This window comes from Myxine glutinosa, chromosome 8 (genome assembly GCF_964187855.1).
Source record: "Myxine glutinosa chromosome 8, kmMyxGlut1.1, whole genome shotgun sequence".
In the NCBI taxonomy this organism is placed as follows: Eukaryota; Metazoa; Chordata; class Myxini; order Myxiniformes; family Myxinidae; genus Myxine; species Myxine glutinosa.
Genome location: NC_136268.1, coordinates 33,996,212 through 34,013,185, shown reverse-complemented (window position 1 = coordinate 34,013,185; position 16,974 = coordinate 33,996,212). Strand labels below are relative to the sequence as shown.

Below are 16,974 nucleotides of genomic sequence, written 5' to 3'. Positions count from 1 at the left end.
ATGGATTTATGGAGTGAGAGAATGGATTTATTGAGTCTTAGGGAATAGAGATTCATGGTGTAGGAGAATGGATTTATGGAGTGTTATGGATGTAGATTTATGGAGTGTTATGAAATGTAGATTTATGGAGTGTTATGAAATGTAGATTTATGGAGTGTTATGAAATGTAGATTTATGAAGTGTTATGGAATGTAGATTTATGGAGTGTTATGGAATGTAGATTTATGGAGTGTTATGGAATGTAGATTTATGGAGTGTTATGGAATGTAGATTTATGGAGTGTTATGGAATGTATATTTATGGAGTGTTATGAAATGTATATTTATGGAGTGTTATGAAATGTAGATTTATGGAGTGAGAGAATGGATTTATGGAGTGAGAGAATGGATTTATGGAGTGAGAGAATGGATTTATGGAGTGAGAGAATGGATTTATGGAGTGAGAGAATGGATTTATGGAGTGAGAGAATGGATTTATGGAGTGAGAGAATGGATTTATGGAGTGAGAGAATGGATTTATGGAGTGAGAGAATGGATTTATGGAGTGAGAGAATGGATTTATGGAGTGAGAGAATGGATTTATGGAGTGAGAGAATGGATTTATGGAGTGAGAGAATGGATTTATGGAGTGAGAGAATGGATTTATGGAGTGAGAGAATGGATTTATGGAGTGAGAGAATGGATTTATGGAGTGAGAGAATGGATTTATGGAGTGAGAGAATGGATTTATGGAGTGAGAGAATGGATTTATGGAGTGAGAGAATGGATTTATGGAGTGAGAGAATGGATTTATGGAGTGAGAGAATGGATTTATGGAGTGAGAATGGATTTATGGAGTGAGAGAATGGATTTATGGAGTGAGAGAATGGATTTATGGAGTGAGATAATGGATTTATGGAGTGAGATAATGGATTTATGGAGAGATAATGGATTTATGGAGAGATAATGGATTTATGGAGAGATAATGGATTTATGGAGTGAGAGGATGGATGGGCTTTGATGGAGTGGGAGGATGGATTTATGGAGTGAGAGAATGGATTTATTGAGTGAGAGTGCTTTGATGGAGTGAGAGAGCTTTGATGGAGTGAGACAGCTTTGATGGAGTGAGACAGCTTTGATGGAGTGAGACAGCTTTGATGGAGTGAGACAGCTTTGATGGAGTGAGACAGCTTTGATGGAGTGAGACAGCTTTGATGGAGTGAGACAGCTTTGATGGAGTGAGACAGCTTTGATGGAGTGAGACAGCTTTGATGGAGTGAGACAGCTTTGATGGAGTGAGACAGCTTTGATGGAGTGAGACAGCTTTGATGGAGTGAGAGAGCTTTGATGGAGTGAGAGAGCTTTGATGGAGTGAGAGAGCTTTGATGGAGTGAGAGAGCTTTGATGGAGTGAGAGAGCTTTGATGGAGTGAGAGAGCTTTGATGGAGTGAGAGAGCTTTGATGGAGTGAGAGAGCTTTGATGGAGTGAGAGAGCTTTGATGGAGTGAGAGAGCTTTGATGGAGTGAGAGAGCTTTGATGGAGTGAGAGAGCTTTGATGGAGTGAGAGAGCTTTGATGGAGTGAGAGAGCTTTGATGGAGTGAGAGAGCTTTGATGGAGTGAGAGAGCTTTGATGGAGTGAGAGAGCTTTGATGGAGTGAGAGAGCTTTGATGGAGTGAGAGAGCTTTGATGGAGTGAGGGAGCTTTGATGGAGTGAGAGGATGGATTTATGGAGTGAGAGGATGGATTTATGGAGTGAGAATGGATTTATGAAGTGAGGGAATGGATTTATGAAGTGAGGGAATAGATTTATGAAGTGAGGGAATAGATTTATGAAGTGAGGGAATGGATTTATGAAGTGTTATGCAATGTAGATTTATGAAATGAGAGAACTGAAGCGATTCCACTTCCTTGGTGAGTGCAGAGTATGAAAACTTCTTGTTTTGTCCTTTTTTAGGTTTCCTGTTTGACCCTTAAGTTCTTGTGTTTATTTCCTTCCTTTCTCTTCTTCTTCTTCTTCTTCTCCGCATCTTCTTCTCTCAATGCCACACTCTTCAAAAATATATTTCCACTTTCACACTCCACCTTAATCTCTGTCATCCTTTTGATATTTTCCCTCTAATTGGCTCATTCCATGCTTTCTTGATTAGGTCTTCATCATTTTTCATCATCACATGATCAAACCACCACAATCTAACCTCTAATCCTTTCTGTCGTACATGCAACTCTATCTCTCTGACACATCTCATTCCTTAACCGCTCACTTCGTGATACTCTGAGAATCCACTGAAGCACTCTCACCTCTGTCCTTCAGCAACTCCTCTTCTCTTTTTATCAAAGCCCATGTTTTTGCACCAAACATTAAAAGTGCTCTAATCACTGATTTGTACATTCTTACCTTCCATCTTCTTGGTATCCTTCTATTCCTTCCTCTAATCATAATTATCAAGGAAGAAAACGGAACCATTAATTGATACATCATAATGATTTTTCACACGACTTCGCTCACCCCCACCTCACATTAAATAAAGCCAGCTTCCACGTTCACCTCTTTGAGTCGCCCTCTGGTGACAAGCCCCTTCACAGCAGTGAGCAGCTCGTCCTTGTCCAGCATCTTTAGGCAGTACAGGTCCACAAGATGGTCCAGTCCTGGTCCCTTCACGTCCACAATAATTCTGAGCACTCGCCGTTGGAGGTTGGTATTCAATGTCTCTGACTGAATATTTGTTCCGAATGAAAAGAAAATACAAGGAAATAAAAAAACATGGTTATATACCTTTCTGATATCATCATTAGCACAGCTCTGGGATAGGTGCGATTCACTTGCAAATGCATGTAGAATTTAGGGTGATGTGATGTAGTTATTTGACCAATGGTCTGCTTTGAAATACTGATTTTTACTTTCTTTCATCTGTATCAGAAACATTCTCAACTCTAATAGTATATAATTTACTTTATAATATGAGCTAGCATGAGTAATGGAATTAAAATATCAATTACTTACAATTACCCTGGTGTTGGGCTAGCGGCTAGGGTGCCAGCTTAGGATCCTAGGATCCTGGGTTCGAATCCCGGTCGATCGCTAAATTAACGCCAGGGGGGTTGACTCAGCCTGTCATCCTTCCGAGGTCGGCTAATTGAGTACCAGCTTGCTGGTAATTCCCTGTTTGTCGTTAAAGGCGGCAAAAAGGGTTGGCGTCAGGAAGGGCATCCGGCCGTAAAACATTGCTTCAAAAAGGGGACCAAAAAACAACAACAACCACGGTTCCCGAAAAAGGCCAACCCCTGCTTTGCGGGGAAAAATGGCCTCTAAATGTGGTTTTTTAATTACTTAATTAAGTCTCCCCCTATAGTATAGGGGAAGGCTTATACCTGCTGTCGGGTTTGTTTCAACAATTAGTGCCCCAAACTCTTAATGATACTCCAGAGTTTATTAGACCCCACGGAGTACTAAACCACCATTTAGGTTTTTGGTTTTTCTTCTTCTTCTTCTTCTTTTTCCTCCTGCACTCCTTTTTTTCTGATAATGTCCGAGCTGAATCTCAGCCAGCTGGGACGTTCAGAATGAAATTTTGCATTAAATGTGAATAGAAAGTAAGTAAGCTGGGTTGACACAATTTTTGACTTAGGCCTAATTTTAAGGTCATGACCTAATTATAGACATTTTAACATTTTTCACCAAGACTAAACAAAGGTTCAGCTGATCGAAGCAAAAATGCCCTCTCTAGATAGCCTAGATCTAGGTGCATTTATGCTTAATGTACATCATACCCCTCCAGGTTAAAGGTCAAGGTCAAATGGCAGTCTGAAAATAACATTTTTTTGTCATCACTCCATTGTGACAATGTGGAATCTCAAAGACCGCTTGGCCTTCCAAAATGTTCTTGCATTATACATTGAAGTTGTGAACCTGATATTTGATTAGTGTCCATGACCTACATTTTTGTAATTGTGATCTAATTAACGAAAATTACCTTTTTGACCATAACTTGAATAATATTCCTCTGATTTCCATGATGTTAAGTTTTATGGATGCAGTAGAGTGAAGATGAGGATACATTTTCTTAATTTACACTACTCTTTCCTCAATCACTCTCTTCAATCCAATTTTCTTGACATCCCTCAAGGTTGAAGGTCAAGATCATATGGTGGTCCAAAAAAAAATGCCAGCATTGAATCATGGGCCAAGGGTAAGTCGCAGGGGATTGCCAAGGGAAAGCTGGGGCGAGGCTTAGCCTTGGCGATCGCTTTGTGACCGCAGATATCTACAGTAGTTCTGTGCTTTTAAACCAGAGTAATTCGCCCATCTCCCGCTGGGGGGCAGGAGGGGAGGGGGGGGGGTGTGTGTGTGTGTGTGTGTGTGTGTGTGTGTGTGTGTGTGTGCGTGTGTGTGTGTGTGCGTGTGTGTGTGTGTGTGCGTGTGTGTGTGTGTGTGTGTGTGTTTTGCAACTTTCATTTTTACCATTTCAGCTTTTGTCATCAAATTTTCACCAAAGCTTTATTATGAGACTAGGGAGAAGCCAAATTAATAATTTCAGGTCAGCACAAAAAGTCAAAGGTCAGCACAACAATAAAATCTTCAGTTTTCATCCAATTGACCCGAAATTTTAAGAATTTGCATATTGGGTCACTGAATTGGTTCACAAATCAAAAGCTAAAAGCTGATGGTTTTTTTTAAATATTAAAAGGTCAAAGGTCAAGGTTGCATAAAATCATTAATTTTCATCCGATTGATCTAAAATTTTAAGATATTTGCATATTGGGTCACTGAATTGGTTCACCAATCAAATACTAGATTTTTGATTTTGATTTTTGACCTTTTCATTTTATCAAAAGGAAGATAAGAGGATAGTTTAAAAAAGAATTTATATGAAGTTGGCACAATTCCTTTCAGGGTCAATGGGACTTGATATTGAAGGATCAAAAAAGCCACAGTGCCACAGATGCAGTAAGTGGATTAGCCACAGATGCAGTAAATAGTGAAGAGAAGAGCAGGAATTTAGTATTTGGCCAGGGTACCAACATACAACAGCACACCCTTTTTAAAAGGTAAGAATTTTATATTGAACGTGCGATTATATTATGTGTCGAGGCCAGAAGAAGCTGCGCCATTAACCGACATTGTACTTAGTAAACCGAGTTAAGCTACAAAACCCTTTGCTCAAAAAATAAAAATCATAAAAAACGGTGGAGATGATGGCTAAAGTGTAGAGCTGCATACAAAGTTCCAACAACACCTGCAAAGAGTCAGCACGGCCTTGCAACCATTTTGAGAGCTCGTAGGTAAGATGATTGGCAAGGCAGTTACTTTTCCCCCTTCTCCAATCTGGATTTTTCTCCAGAAGGGACAAGACAATGGTCCGAGGTTTGGACATCTTCTCAAAGGCTTCTCTGCATACTCCCCGGAGCTTCTCACACACCGAGCAAAAAAGGAAAATCATCAAGGACATCAACAACAACATTTTGTGTGCAGCCTGTGGCTGTTGGTTTGCATCAATGGTCGACGGTGTGGCTATGCCTCTGATGTAACGCCGCCCCCTGCTGGTTAGGTTAGGAATTTATTCAAGATGCCGGCGATAACTCGGCTACTCTTCATCAATAGCAGCGTGGGAAAGGGTGGATTCCAGGGGTGGGGAGGGTGGGCAAGGGGCAGTAGATGCACCCCCTCCCCCTCCCCACTTTGGATTTTCGATGATGAGTTATATGCTATGATATCGGATGCAGTCCCCATTGGCAGATACAGAGGGGTGCGCACCATTCAATTTTATTTTCATGTGCGAGTCAATTATGTGTGTGTACAGGATATGTGCGTGCTATTGTCAACACCCCTCGTCGGGCGAGTGAGCGAGCGAGTGGACTCGTTCACCCGTTAAAGCTTGGCACCTCGGAACTTGGTCAATGCTGTATACATAGGTATAACATCGACATCGTATCACTAACTTTCCCGAGTAAGACAAAACCAGTGAATCTCATGGACGGTCCAAACAAAAAGAGGAAGATTACGGAGTTATTTTCGTCCGTCAGTGCGACAGACCAGACTACAACAGACGAGGCACAACAATCTGTTGATGTGTGTGACATTTTTATGCCTCGTCTGTTGAGGCATGTGACCCACATGATGTGTGTGACATTTCCATTTTGAAACACAAGCGCCGTCTCTTCCAAAAGAGCCTCATTTACAAGTAATAAAATAATTCACATTCTATCCTATCTGAACTCTTTTGTGGGGAGAACACAGTGCCCTTAGCTTCGCAACCTCGGCGCATGGCGGTGCCGGGCTTCACCCAGCACAGTCGGTCAATGATATCATTTCACACTCTGGGTGTGCACATGACTTTTTTAAAATAAGAAACGACTGGACAAGTCGGCTCACCAGTTCACCACTTCGGCCCATTAGTCATTGCAAATCTGCTGAACTGGTGGGCCAGCGAAGAAAACTTCCAAGAAAGCAGAGAATGCTGTTTCTGTTGATAAATTTTTTTAAATTTCCTTGGGGAGGACACCCGGACCCCTCCTCCAATCCCCACCTATGGCCTCGTGCACCCGCCACTCCGTCCAATCTGTAAATTACTGGATCCAACCCTGGTGGGATCATGAACATCTACCGACTAATGACGGCAGACAGGCTCCCAATTTAGCATCCATCCGAGGGACGGCATAACATTGATGGATCACCCTGCCTGTGTAACACCAGGATGACAGTTTATAGTTGGGTCGGGATTCAAACCCAGGCTAAATGGCTTAGAGGTGAGTGTGCGTACCTCGAGGCCATCCTGTCAGCTCCTAAAGGACAGTAATAAGTTGAGGATTACAAAACAGCTTTAAATAAACAAAATAAAGCTGAGAGTACAAGGTCCCTTTATTGAACCATATACACAGATATTTTCGTAAACTGCTAAAAACAACCACCCACAAGGAGATATACACAAACGAGCATTTAAGCTTCATACTTGGACCAGTTTTTGTCACCGAGCTTCATCAGTGAGACTAAATCAGTTTCAAAATGCAGGCTCGCTCCAGGAACCTCACACACATGGACTTCCGCTTTGAGTTCCTCGTCAAAAATGCATGGCTCTGCTCTGCACTGCACTCCAAACCATTTACATTAAAAGAAGAGGATACCGTCTGGAATGGTCTTTTCCTTTCATTTTATTGTTGCTTGCACATGTCAAAAGTTGTATTTTTGGTGCTTTGTGTGAACATTTATGTATCCATTCCTCTTTGTTCTCATCGTTGTATATCTCGGTCCACCATGTGCTCTACTCAACCTCCTTTCTTTATTCAACCACTCAACAGCTCCAGTCGTCACCAACATCAGGCTCACCTATGCGCCAAATTATTCAGCCTCTCAGAATCCTCCAAAGCATGGTGGGATCAAGTCAGGTCTGTTACACATTCTGTTTTCATTCCTTCTCTCCTAAAATCAGCCTGGTGTTGGGCTAGCGGCTACGGTGCCAGCTTAGGATCCAAGGATCCTGGGTTCGAATCCCGGTCGATCACCGAATTAACGCCAGGGGGGTTGACTCAGCCTGTCATCCTTCCGAGGTCGGCTAATTGAGTACCAGTTCACTGGTAATTCCCTGTTTGTCGTAAAAAGGCGACAAAAAGGGTTGGCGGCAGGAAGGGCATCCGGCCGTAAAACATTGCTTCAAAAAGGGGACCAAAAAACAACAACCACGGTCCCCGAAAAAGGCCAACCCCCGCTTGCGGGGAAAAATGGCCTCTAAAGGTGGTGGTTTCTCCTAAAATCATTCTAGTCACTGCTCGAGAAAAAACAGAGTTCTTGAACTCCATCTTCACTCAAAAGGCCAAGGACCTAAATCCGGTGCTTCTTGTGTGAACATTGTCTAAACCCATACCCCCATTACTGGAGGTTCCCGACAGAATGTGGATTACTTCCAGGCCAGAGTGGAGAACGTTTTTACCTAGCTTGATACCACTTCTGCAAATGGTCCTGATGGCACAAGAGCTCAAATCCAATCATACCCTGCCTGCAGATCTCTCTTTCACAATTCCTTCTTGGATGGGCAACTTCCTCCATCTTACAACGTTGCAGGTATCACTCCTATCCAAAATAAAGATTCCAAAATGGATCACCTGAACTACAGACCTAAAAGCCTTCTCCACATTATGAGCAAAGTAATGGACTCTAACACTGTGAATGGATGCCTGAACCACAAGAAGAGGTTGGAGATTTCTTCAGCCTTGGACACTGTCTGGCATTCCGTCTTGATGTCTCAGTTGTATTCCTTTGGTATTCAGGCCCCCTGCTTGAATGGGGTAGTCCGATTTCCTCCACGGGGAAAAAAAAGTGTGTGGCTCTTGATGGTGTCCTTTGAGGACCTTTCCATCCATGTTGGGGTTACATAAGACAGCATCTTAGGACTTACATTATTCTTAATCTACATCAATGATCTATTGTCAAACTTAAGACTAGTCGCTGTCTGCACATCCTCCAAAGAGCCAAAGCATTGCTGAGCCGTGCCAAGCTCATCTTGGTATACATGTTTTCACATGGCTGGTAATCCTGCTTCTCAACTTGCTCCTTTTGAAGTTAAAAAAAAAAAGGCCTTCTGCAGCATCCACACCATTGCAATCTCAATACAGAAGGCAGATTCCTGAAGACCATCACTCTCTACCCATCCATGATCTCTTTTACACGTGCTCATTCTTTCTACATACTCTTTGGTAGTTTGTAAATCTGCTGCCTTTTGTCATTTAGCTCCTTGATGAGGATAGACCCTTGGATGAAAGAAAACCTTGCATGCTGTATGACCGCACATGACACGAGGGAGACCAGGATGTAATACGAGTATGTAACTCCATGGTATTAAGTTAACGACAAATGTACCGATAAAATTGGAATAAAACACTTTTCATTGCCATTATTTTGTATAAAACTAATAATGAATGGGGAAATTGTATAGTGTAAAGGAGGCACAGGTGGAAATGGGAGGGAGAAGTTTTGGGACACCATCAATCTTCTTCAGCAGATGCATATTGGCTGGCTGGTTGCATCATTACTGAGGCAGGGCTGCACAGCTGACATTGTCCCTGCACATTCAGGAAGGAATTTCCCAAGGTGGCAGATCACAATACCCTACTCATTGTGAAAGACACCGTCGGATGTTTAACATCCACCATAACCAATGATGGCAGATGGGTCCTCCGGCTTAACATCCCATCTGACAGATGGTGCAATCTTTGATACACCCTGCATACAAAACACCATGGTTGGGTGGGGTATTGAACCCAGACTGGACCAATCAAAGGAGAGTGCACAACCCTCCGAGCTATCCTGCCAACCTCTCGTCACCATTGATGAGATTAAATCGTACAATATTGGCATTCAAGTGCAAACCTCACCTTCAAAATGTCCTTTTTGCACCAAAGAATCTGCAGCGCCCTCTGTAGTTGCATAATGTCAGCAGCTTAAAAGAAAAAAACACAGCACTCTTTGGATTAAATATCAGCATTAACCAAAGCATGAGTAATTGGTTCCATGTTATTTCCTACATATTCCAGGGAAATTTGATGTACGGCCCTGTTGAAATCACCAGGGTGAATATTTACTGCTCGGTCGATATTCAAACCAATTCTTGACAACTCGGACACATTCCTCTAGTCTATCCTGCCAGCCACAATGTTAACTAGAATGGCACTCAGTAGAGAGCATACCACCACGAGACTAAACAGTTTACATTTTTTATCCCACCGATAGGCCGGATCTGGATGCAGACCTGAATCGAAAACGAATCGGCTTGTTCTTGTGACCTAACCAACTAATCCACCTAATTTTGTCAAACCTCGTCCACAAGTTTTGAAATATAATGATATACAGTGCATTCAGAAAGTATTCAGACCCCTTCACTTTTTTCACATTTTGTTATGTTGCAGCCTTATGCTGAAATCGTTTAAATTCATTTTTTCCCTCATCAATCTACACTCAATACCCCATAATGACAAAGAGAAAACAGGATTTTAGAAAATTTTGCAAATTTATTAAAAAGAAAAAACTGAAATATCACATTGACATAAGTATTCAGACCCTTTGCTATGACACTTGAAATTTAGCTCAGGTGCCTCCCATTTCTCTTGATCATCTTCGAGTGGTTTCTACCCCTTGATTGGAGTCCACCTGTGGTAAAGTCAATTGATGGGACATGATTTGGAAAGGCACACACCTGTCTATATAAGGTCTCACAGCTGACAATGCATATCAGAGCAAAAACCAAACTATGAGGTCGAAGGAACTGCCGGCAGAGCTCAGAGACAGGATTGTGTCGAGGCACAGATCTGGGGAAGCCTACAAAAAAAATCTCTACTGCATTGAAGGTTCCCAAGAGCACAGTGGCCTCCATAATTCTTAAATGGAAGAAGTTTGGAACAACCAGGACTCTTCCGGGAGCTGGCCACCCGGCCAAACTGAGCAATCGGGGAGAAGGGCCTTGGTAAGAGAGGTGACCAAGAACCCGATTGTCACTGGCTGAGCTTCAGCGATCCTGTGGGGAGATGGGAGAAACTTCCAGATGGACAACCATCACTGCAACACTCCACCGATCTGGGCTTCATGGCAGAGTGGCCAGACGGAAGCCTCTCCTCAGTGAAAGACACATGAAAGCCCACAGAATCTTGTTTCTCACAGAATGAGAGTCCTTTAGGTGCTGTTTTGCAAACTCCAAGTGGGCTTTCATGTGTCTTTCACTGAGGAGAGGCTTCCGTCTGGCCACTCTGCCATGAAGCCCAGATCGGTGGAGTGTTGCAGTGATGGTTGTCCTTCTGGAAGTTTCTCCCATCTCCACACAGGATCTCTGGCGCTCAGCCAGTGACCATCGGGTTATTGGTCACCTCTCTTACCAAGGCCCTTCTCCCCCGATTGCTCAGTTTGGCCGGGCGGCCAGCTCTAGGAAGAGTCCTGGTTGTTCCAAACTTCTTCCATTTAAGAATTATGGAGGCCACTGTGCTCTTGGGAACCCTCAATGCAGCAGAAATTTTTTTTCGGCTTCCCCAGATCTGTGCCTCGACACAATCCTGTCTCTGAGCTCTGCCGGCAGTTCCTTCGACCTCATGGCTTGGTTTTTGCTCTGATACGCAGTCAGCCGTGAGACCTTATATAGACAGGTGTGTGTGCCTTTCCAAATCATGTCCAATCAATTGAATTTACCACAGGTGGACTCCAATCAAGGTGTAGAAACATCTCAAAGATGATCAAGAGAAATGGGAGGCACCTGAGCTAAATTTCAAGTGTCATAGCAAAGGGTCTGAATACTTATGTCAATGTGATATTTCAGTTTTTTCTGTTTAATAAATTTGCAAAACTTTCTAAAATCCTGTTTTCTCTTTGCCATTATGGGGTATTGAGTGTAGATTGATGAGGGAAAAAAATGAATTTAAACGATTTCAGCATAAGGCTGCAACATAACAAAATGTGAAAAAAGTGAAGGGGTCTGAATACTTTCTGAATGCACTGTATATTGTTTTTGGGCCTCTCAATGGTGAAGAATCACTTAAAAATTATATTATGCAGATCCGGATCATTTCCTTCTTGCCAGATACCCAAACTGTCCACCAAATTTTGTCTGAATCCGTCCACAATTTTTTTTCAAGATATCCTGCTCACAGACAAGCAGACAGGGGTGAAAACATAACCTCGGTCCACCTTTGGTGGTAGAGGTAGTAACGTTAAGCCTTTAATAATTTCAATTTTTTGAACTGTTCAAGTCAAGCATAGGCCCACCAATTTTGATGACTGAGTGGCGGGCTCCCAAATGCTACGCTAGCAGTTTATTAGGGGCAAAGGCACAAACAAGAAACAAGGCTGTTTTTGTCTTTCCCTCGCGGTCCCCATGTGCTGTTTTTGTCTTTCCCTCGCGGTCCCCATGTACTGTCTTTGTCTTTCCCTCGCGGTCCCCATGTGCTGTTTTTGTCTTTCCCTCGCAGTCCCCATGTACTGTCTTTGTCTTTCCCTCGCGGTCCCCATGTGCTGTTTTTGTCTTTCCCTCGCGGTCCCCATGTGCTGTCTTTGTCTTTCCCTCGCGGTCCCCATGTGCTGTTTTTGTCTTTCCCTCGCGGTCCCCCTGTACTGTCTTTGTCTTTCCCTCGCGGTCCCCATGTGCTGTTTTTGTCTTTCCCTCGCGGTCCCCATGTACTGTCTTTGTCTTTCCCTCGCGGTCCCCATGTGCTGTTTTTGTCTTTCCCTCGCGGTCCCCATGTACTGTCTTTGTCTTTCCCTCGCGGTCCCCATGTGCTGATTTTGTCTTTCCCTCGCGGTCCCCATGTACTGTCTTTGTCTTTCCCTCGCGGTCCCCCTGTACTGTCTTTGTCTTTCCCTCGCGGTCCCCATGTGCTGTCTTTGTCTTTCCCTCGTGGTCCCCATGTGCTGTCTTTGTCTTTCCCTCGTGGTCCCCATGTGCTGTCTTTGTCTTTCCCTCGTGGTCCCACTGTACTGTCTTTGTCTTTCCCTCGTGGTCCCCCTGTGCTGTCTGTCTTTCCCTCGCGGTTGTCAGCTCTTTCACGAGCCTCGATTCAGTATAGAAAAAAAAAAAGAAAAAAAAGAAAAAAAGAACGCAGACAAATAATTGGCTCTAGATATCAACCGGGAAAAAAAAAAAAAATCAACAAATAAAATGTGAAAAATCAAGCCAAAGATCAATTCTAATCAAGAGATCGAGAGCAAAGAGAGACTTCCAAATTAATCTTACCCGAGTCTTCTCCAGCCATTTTGCTTTTTTAAAACCTGAGATTCTTCATGTGATTATTTTCCCCAATGCTGCAAAGAAAATTTACAAAAAAGATGATATATTAAATTCGAATAAACTTTACATAATAAACAAGTGAAGTGAAAACGGATAAAATCTCGATGCAAAGCAGCATCTTTTATCTCTGGCAATGTTTAATACATAATTCATAGATCTGGGATTTTCACGAAGACCGACACACCGTCCGACAAATTCGGTAGAAAACACTATGAAGCTTGCCACATGGTCAATAAAATCTCACCAAGCTTCCTGCCAAAATATCACAACTAATGTAGCAAAAAATATGCCGAGTGACAAAAAAAAAACATGAAGGTACAAAATAATGAGCCTTGTGACCCACTGATGTAAGTGTAGCAATCCGAGCGAAACACTTAAATCCTGTTTTCAGCTTTAGTAATGGAACTGGTGGATATACCGATGATGGTGGAGGTACGCACACTCACCTCTAAGCTAGTTTGTGTTTGAATCCCGACCCAGCTCTAAAAACTGTCATCCCGTGTTTCACAGGCACGGTCATTCATCAATGTGTGTGTCTTCCCATGACTGTGCTCAACGACAGGACTGCGACTAGTATCCAATGACTGTGCTCAAAGACTGTGACGAGTATACAATGGCTGTGAACAGCATCCCATGACTGTGACCAGTGTCCAATGACTGCGACCAGTGTCCAATGACTGCGACCAGTGTCCAATGACTGCGACCAGTGTCCAATGACTGCGACCAGTGTCCAATGACTGCGACCAGTGTCCAATGACTGCGACCAGGGTCCAATGACTGCGACCAGGGTCCAATGACTGCGACCAGGGTCCAATGACTGCGACCAGGGTCCAATGACTGCGACCAGGGTCCAATGACTGCGACCAGGGTCCAATGACTGTGACCAGGGTCCAATGACTGTGACCAGTGTCCAATGACTGTGACCAGTGTCCAATGACTGTGGCCAGTGTCCAATGACTGTGACCAGTACGCAATGACTGTGACCAGTGTCCAATGACTGTGCCCTGTATCTCATGACTGTGCCCTGTATCTCATGACTGTGCCCTGTATCTCATGACTGTGCCCAGTACCCCATGACTGTGACCAGTACCCCATGACTGTGACCAGTACCCCATGACTGTGACCAGTACCCCATGACTGTGACCAGTACCCCATGACTGTGACCAGTACCCCATGACTGTGACCAGTACCCCATGACTGTGACCAGTACCCCATGACTGTGACCAGTACCCCATGACTGTGACCAGTACCCCATGACTGTGACCAGTACCCCATGACTGTGACCAGTACCCCATGACTGTGACCACTACCCCATGACTGTGACCACTACCCCCATGACTGTGACCACTACCCCCATGACTGTGACCACTACCCCCATGACTGTGACCACTACCCCCATGACTGTGACCACTACCCCCATGACTGTGACCACTACCCCATGACTGTGACCACTACCCCATGACTGTGACCAGTACCCCATGACTGTGACCAGTACCCAATGACTGTGACCAGTACCCAATGACTGTGACCAGTACCCAATGACTGTGACCAGTACCCGACTGACCAGTACCCCATGACTGTGACCAGTACCCCATGACTGTGACCAGTACCCCATGACTGTGACCAGTACCCCATGACTGTGACCAGTACCCCATGACTGTGACCAGTACGCCATGACTGTGAACAGTACGCCATGACTGTGAACAGTACCCCATGACTGTGACCACTACCCCCATGACTGTGACCACTACCCCCATGACTGTGACCACTACCCCCATGACTGTGACCACTACCCCCATGACTGTGACCACTACCCCCATGACTGTGACCACTACCCCCATGACTGTGACCACTACCCCCATGACTGTGACCACTACCCCATGACTGTGACCACTACCCCATGACTGTGACCAGTACCCCATGACTGTGACCAGTACCCAATGACTGTGACCAGTACCCCATGACTATGACCAGTACCCCATGACTGTGACCAGTACCCCATGACTGTGACCAGTACCCCATGACTGTGACCAGTACCCCATGACTGTGACCAGTACCCCATGACTGTGACCAGTACCCAATGACTGTGACCACTACCCCATGACTGTGACCAGTACCCCATGACTGTGACCAGTACCCCATGACTGTGACCAGTACCCCATGACTGTGACCAGTACCCCATGACTGTGACCAGTACCCCATGACTGTGACCAGTACCCCATGACTGTGACCAGTACCCCATGACTGTGACCAGTACCCCATGACTGTGACCAGTACCCCATGACTGTGACCAGTATCCCATGACTATAACCAGTATCCCATGACTATAACCAGTATCCCATGACTATAACGAGTATCCCATGACTGTGACCAATGACTGGATGACCAGTGCTCTGGAACGTCCAGAAGAGTGGCAGAGGAACGACCACTCCTAAATCCGTGCTGGTAATCACTGCCTTCAGTTCTCGATGGTTCAAGAGTGCATCTCTGATGATTCTCTCCATCATTATGCGACCTGGTACTGGACAGAAGGAAGGACCTGGAAGGAAGGACCTGGACAGAAGGACCTGGAAGTCTGTTATAAAAAAAAATTACTTTCAAAGTCGAGGCTCATGGAAGAGCTCAACACTTGTCCCCATTTTCTAGATTTAATAGCAACACATTAGCTCGTTTCCAGAACTCCGGTACCCTCCATCCCTCAACAATTTACCAAAGATTAATGTTGACGTGTTCACAAATCCCCAGGTACTTCTCTCTCAAAATACCCGCGAAGGTAATCCAACAAGACCTGTCGACTTGTTATTGTTAACATCAGTTTCACAAAGTGCTCTGTAAACTCCACCTCAGCGAAGACAAACATACGTGTTCTCTCAACTCCAATAACAGTGTAAACAACAGTAAACACACTGGCACAAACATACTCGATATACGGTATTTACCTCATGAAGTACCTTCCTCAGGCCTCAATTTAGCATAAAATAACACGCAGGCCTAGCAGTAGCAGTTGAAGCCAGACCTCTTGTGGTTTGATGAAATTTTTATTTTGATAAATACTCATTCCCACGCTCGCCAAACAACGTAATTTCGATGAAACTAAATAGGTGACGACGAAACAGCTTGACCAATTAATACACCGTCCTTAAGCTGCGAGTCACTACTTTGCCATGGCTTGTTGCGAAAAGTATTTTCCATCAGGGTTTGGTATTCGCTCTTATTGAGCAGCTAATATTACTATATACACCCACTTCGTACAGTTTATTTTCGCAGGAAATACAGTTTCGCAGTAGGCAGTGCAGTTTCGCAGGAAGGGTTATGTTATTATCCTGTCTGTGGTATATAGATTACAGTAGATCTTGGCTCGGGCCTCAAGAACGTCCACGGTGTGTTATTTTACCAAGATTCTTGAAGAGCGCTAGCAAGCTGCTTGGTAACGGAACACATCCCGGGTTTCCTCCATTTCAGTTTAGTGTTAAACAGCAGTAGCTTTCAAAAGGTAATCATACATGTTTGTGGTTTATAATATTTTTTGGGAGGCCCACGAAATAACACGATTAGGTATTTATACACTTTAGCACGTTGTTTGTTCAAGGATGAAAAACCGTAGGGAGGAGGGGACATTATTAGTATTACTATATTAGCCTACACAGCGGGAGATGGGGTTTTGTTGTAATAGTGTGTGTGTGTGTGTGTGTGTGTGTGTGTGTGTGTGTGTGTGTGTGTGTGTGTGTGTGTGTGTGTGTGTGTGTGTGTGTGTGTGTGTGTGTGTGTGTGTGTGTGTGTGTGTCCAGGCCATAACTTTTTACCATTTAAGTCTTATCCTCAAATTTTCACCAAAGCTTTATTATTAGGCAAATTTATAATTTTGTCAAAAGGTCAAAGGTCAGCATCACATGAAATCATCACTTTTAATCCAATTGACCTGAAATTTAAATTTACCATTTCAGTTTTGTCATCAAAATCTCAACAAAGCCTTATTATGAGAATGTGAAGAAGGCAAATTAAGAATTTGGTCAAAAGGTCAAGGTTGCATAAAATCACCAATTTTCAACCGATTGCCCTGATATTTAAAGAATTTGCATATAGGGCCGCAGAATTAGTTCACCAACCAAAAGCTAGAAGCTGATTATTTTTTTAGATCTCAAAGGCCAAAGTTGCATAAAATTATAAATTTTCATCTTGTATTTTTACCTCCGCCACCAAAGGTGGATGGAGGTTATGTTTTCACCCCTGTCTGTCCCCTA

At 43.8% G+C, this 16,974-nt stretch overlaps 1 protein-coding gene across 1 annotated transcript in view; it reads right to left on the bottom strand.

Annotated features, from left to right (window-relative positions):
* Window positions 1-15,909, bottom strand: part of LOC144893366 (exonuclease mut-7 homolog) — a 67,786-nt gene extending 51,877 nt beyond the window's left edge. The window contains exons 1-5 of the mRNA XM_078783948.1: window positions 15,673-15,909; window positions 12,680-12,747; window positions 9,345-9,409; window positions 5,216-5,386; window positions 2,527-2,694 (exon numbers count right to left, since the gene is read on the bottom strand). Coding sequence (XP_078640074.1) covers window positions 2,527-2,694; window positions 5,216-5,386; window positions 9,345-9,409; window positions 12,680-12,698 — 423 coding nt within the window. The 5' untranslated portion in view covers window positions 12,699-12,747; window positions 15,673-15,909. The remainder of the gene's footprint in view (window positions 1-2,526; window positions 2,695-5,215; window positions 5,387-9,344; window positions 9,410-12,679; window positions 12,748-15,672) is intronic.
* Window positions 15,910-16,974: the final 1,065 nt, after the last annotated feature.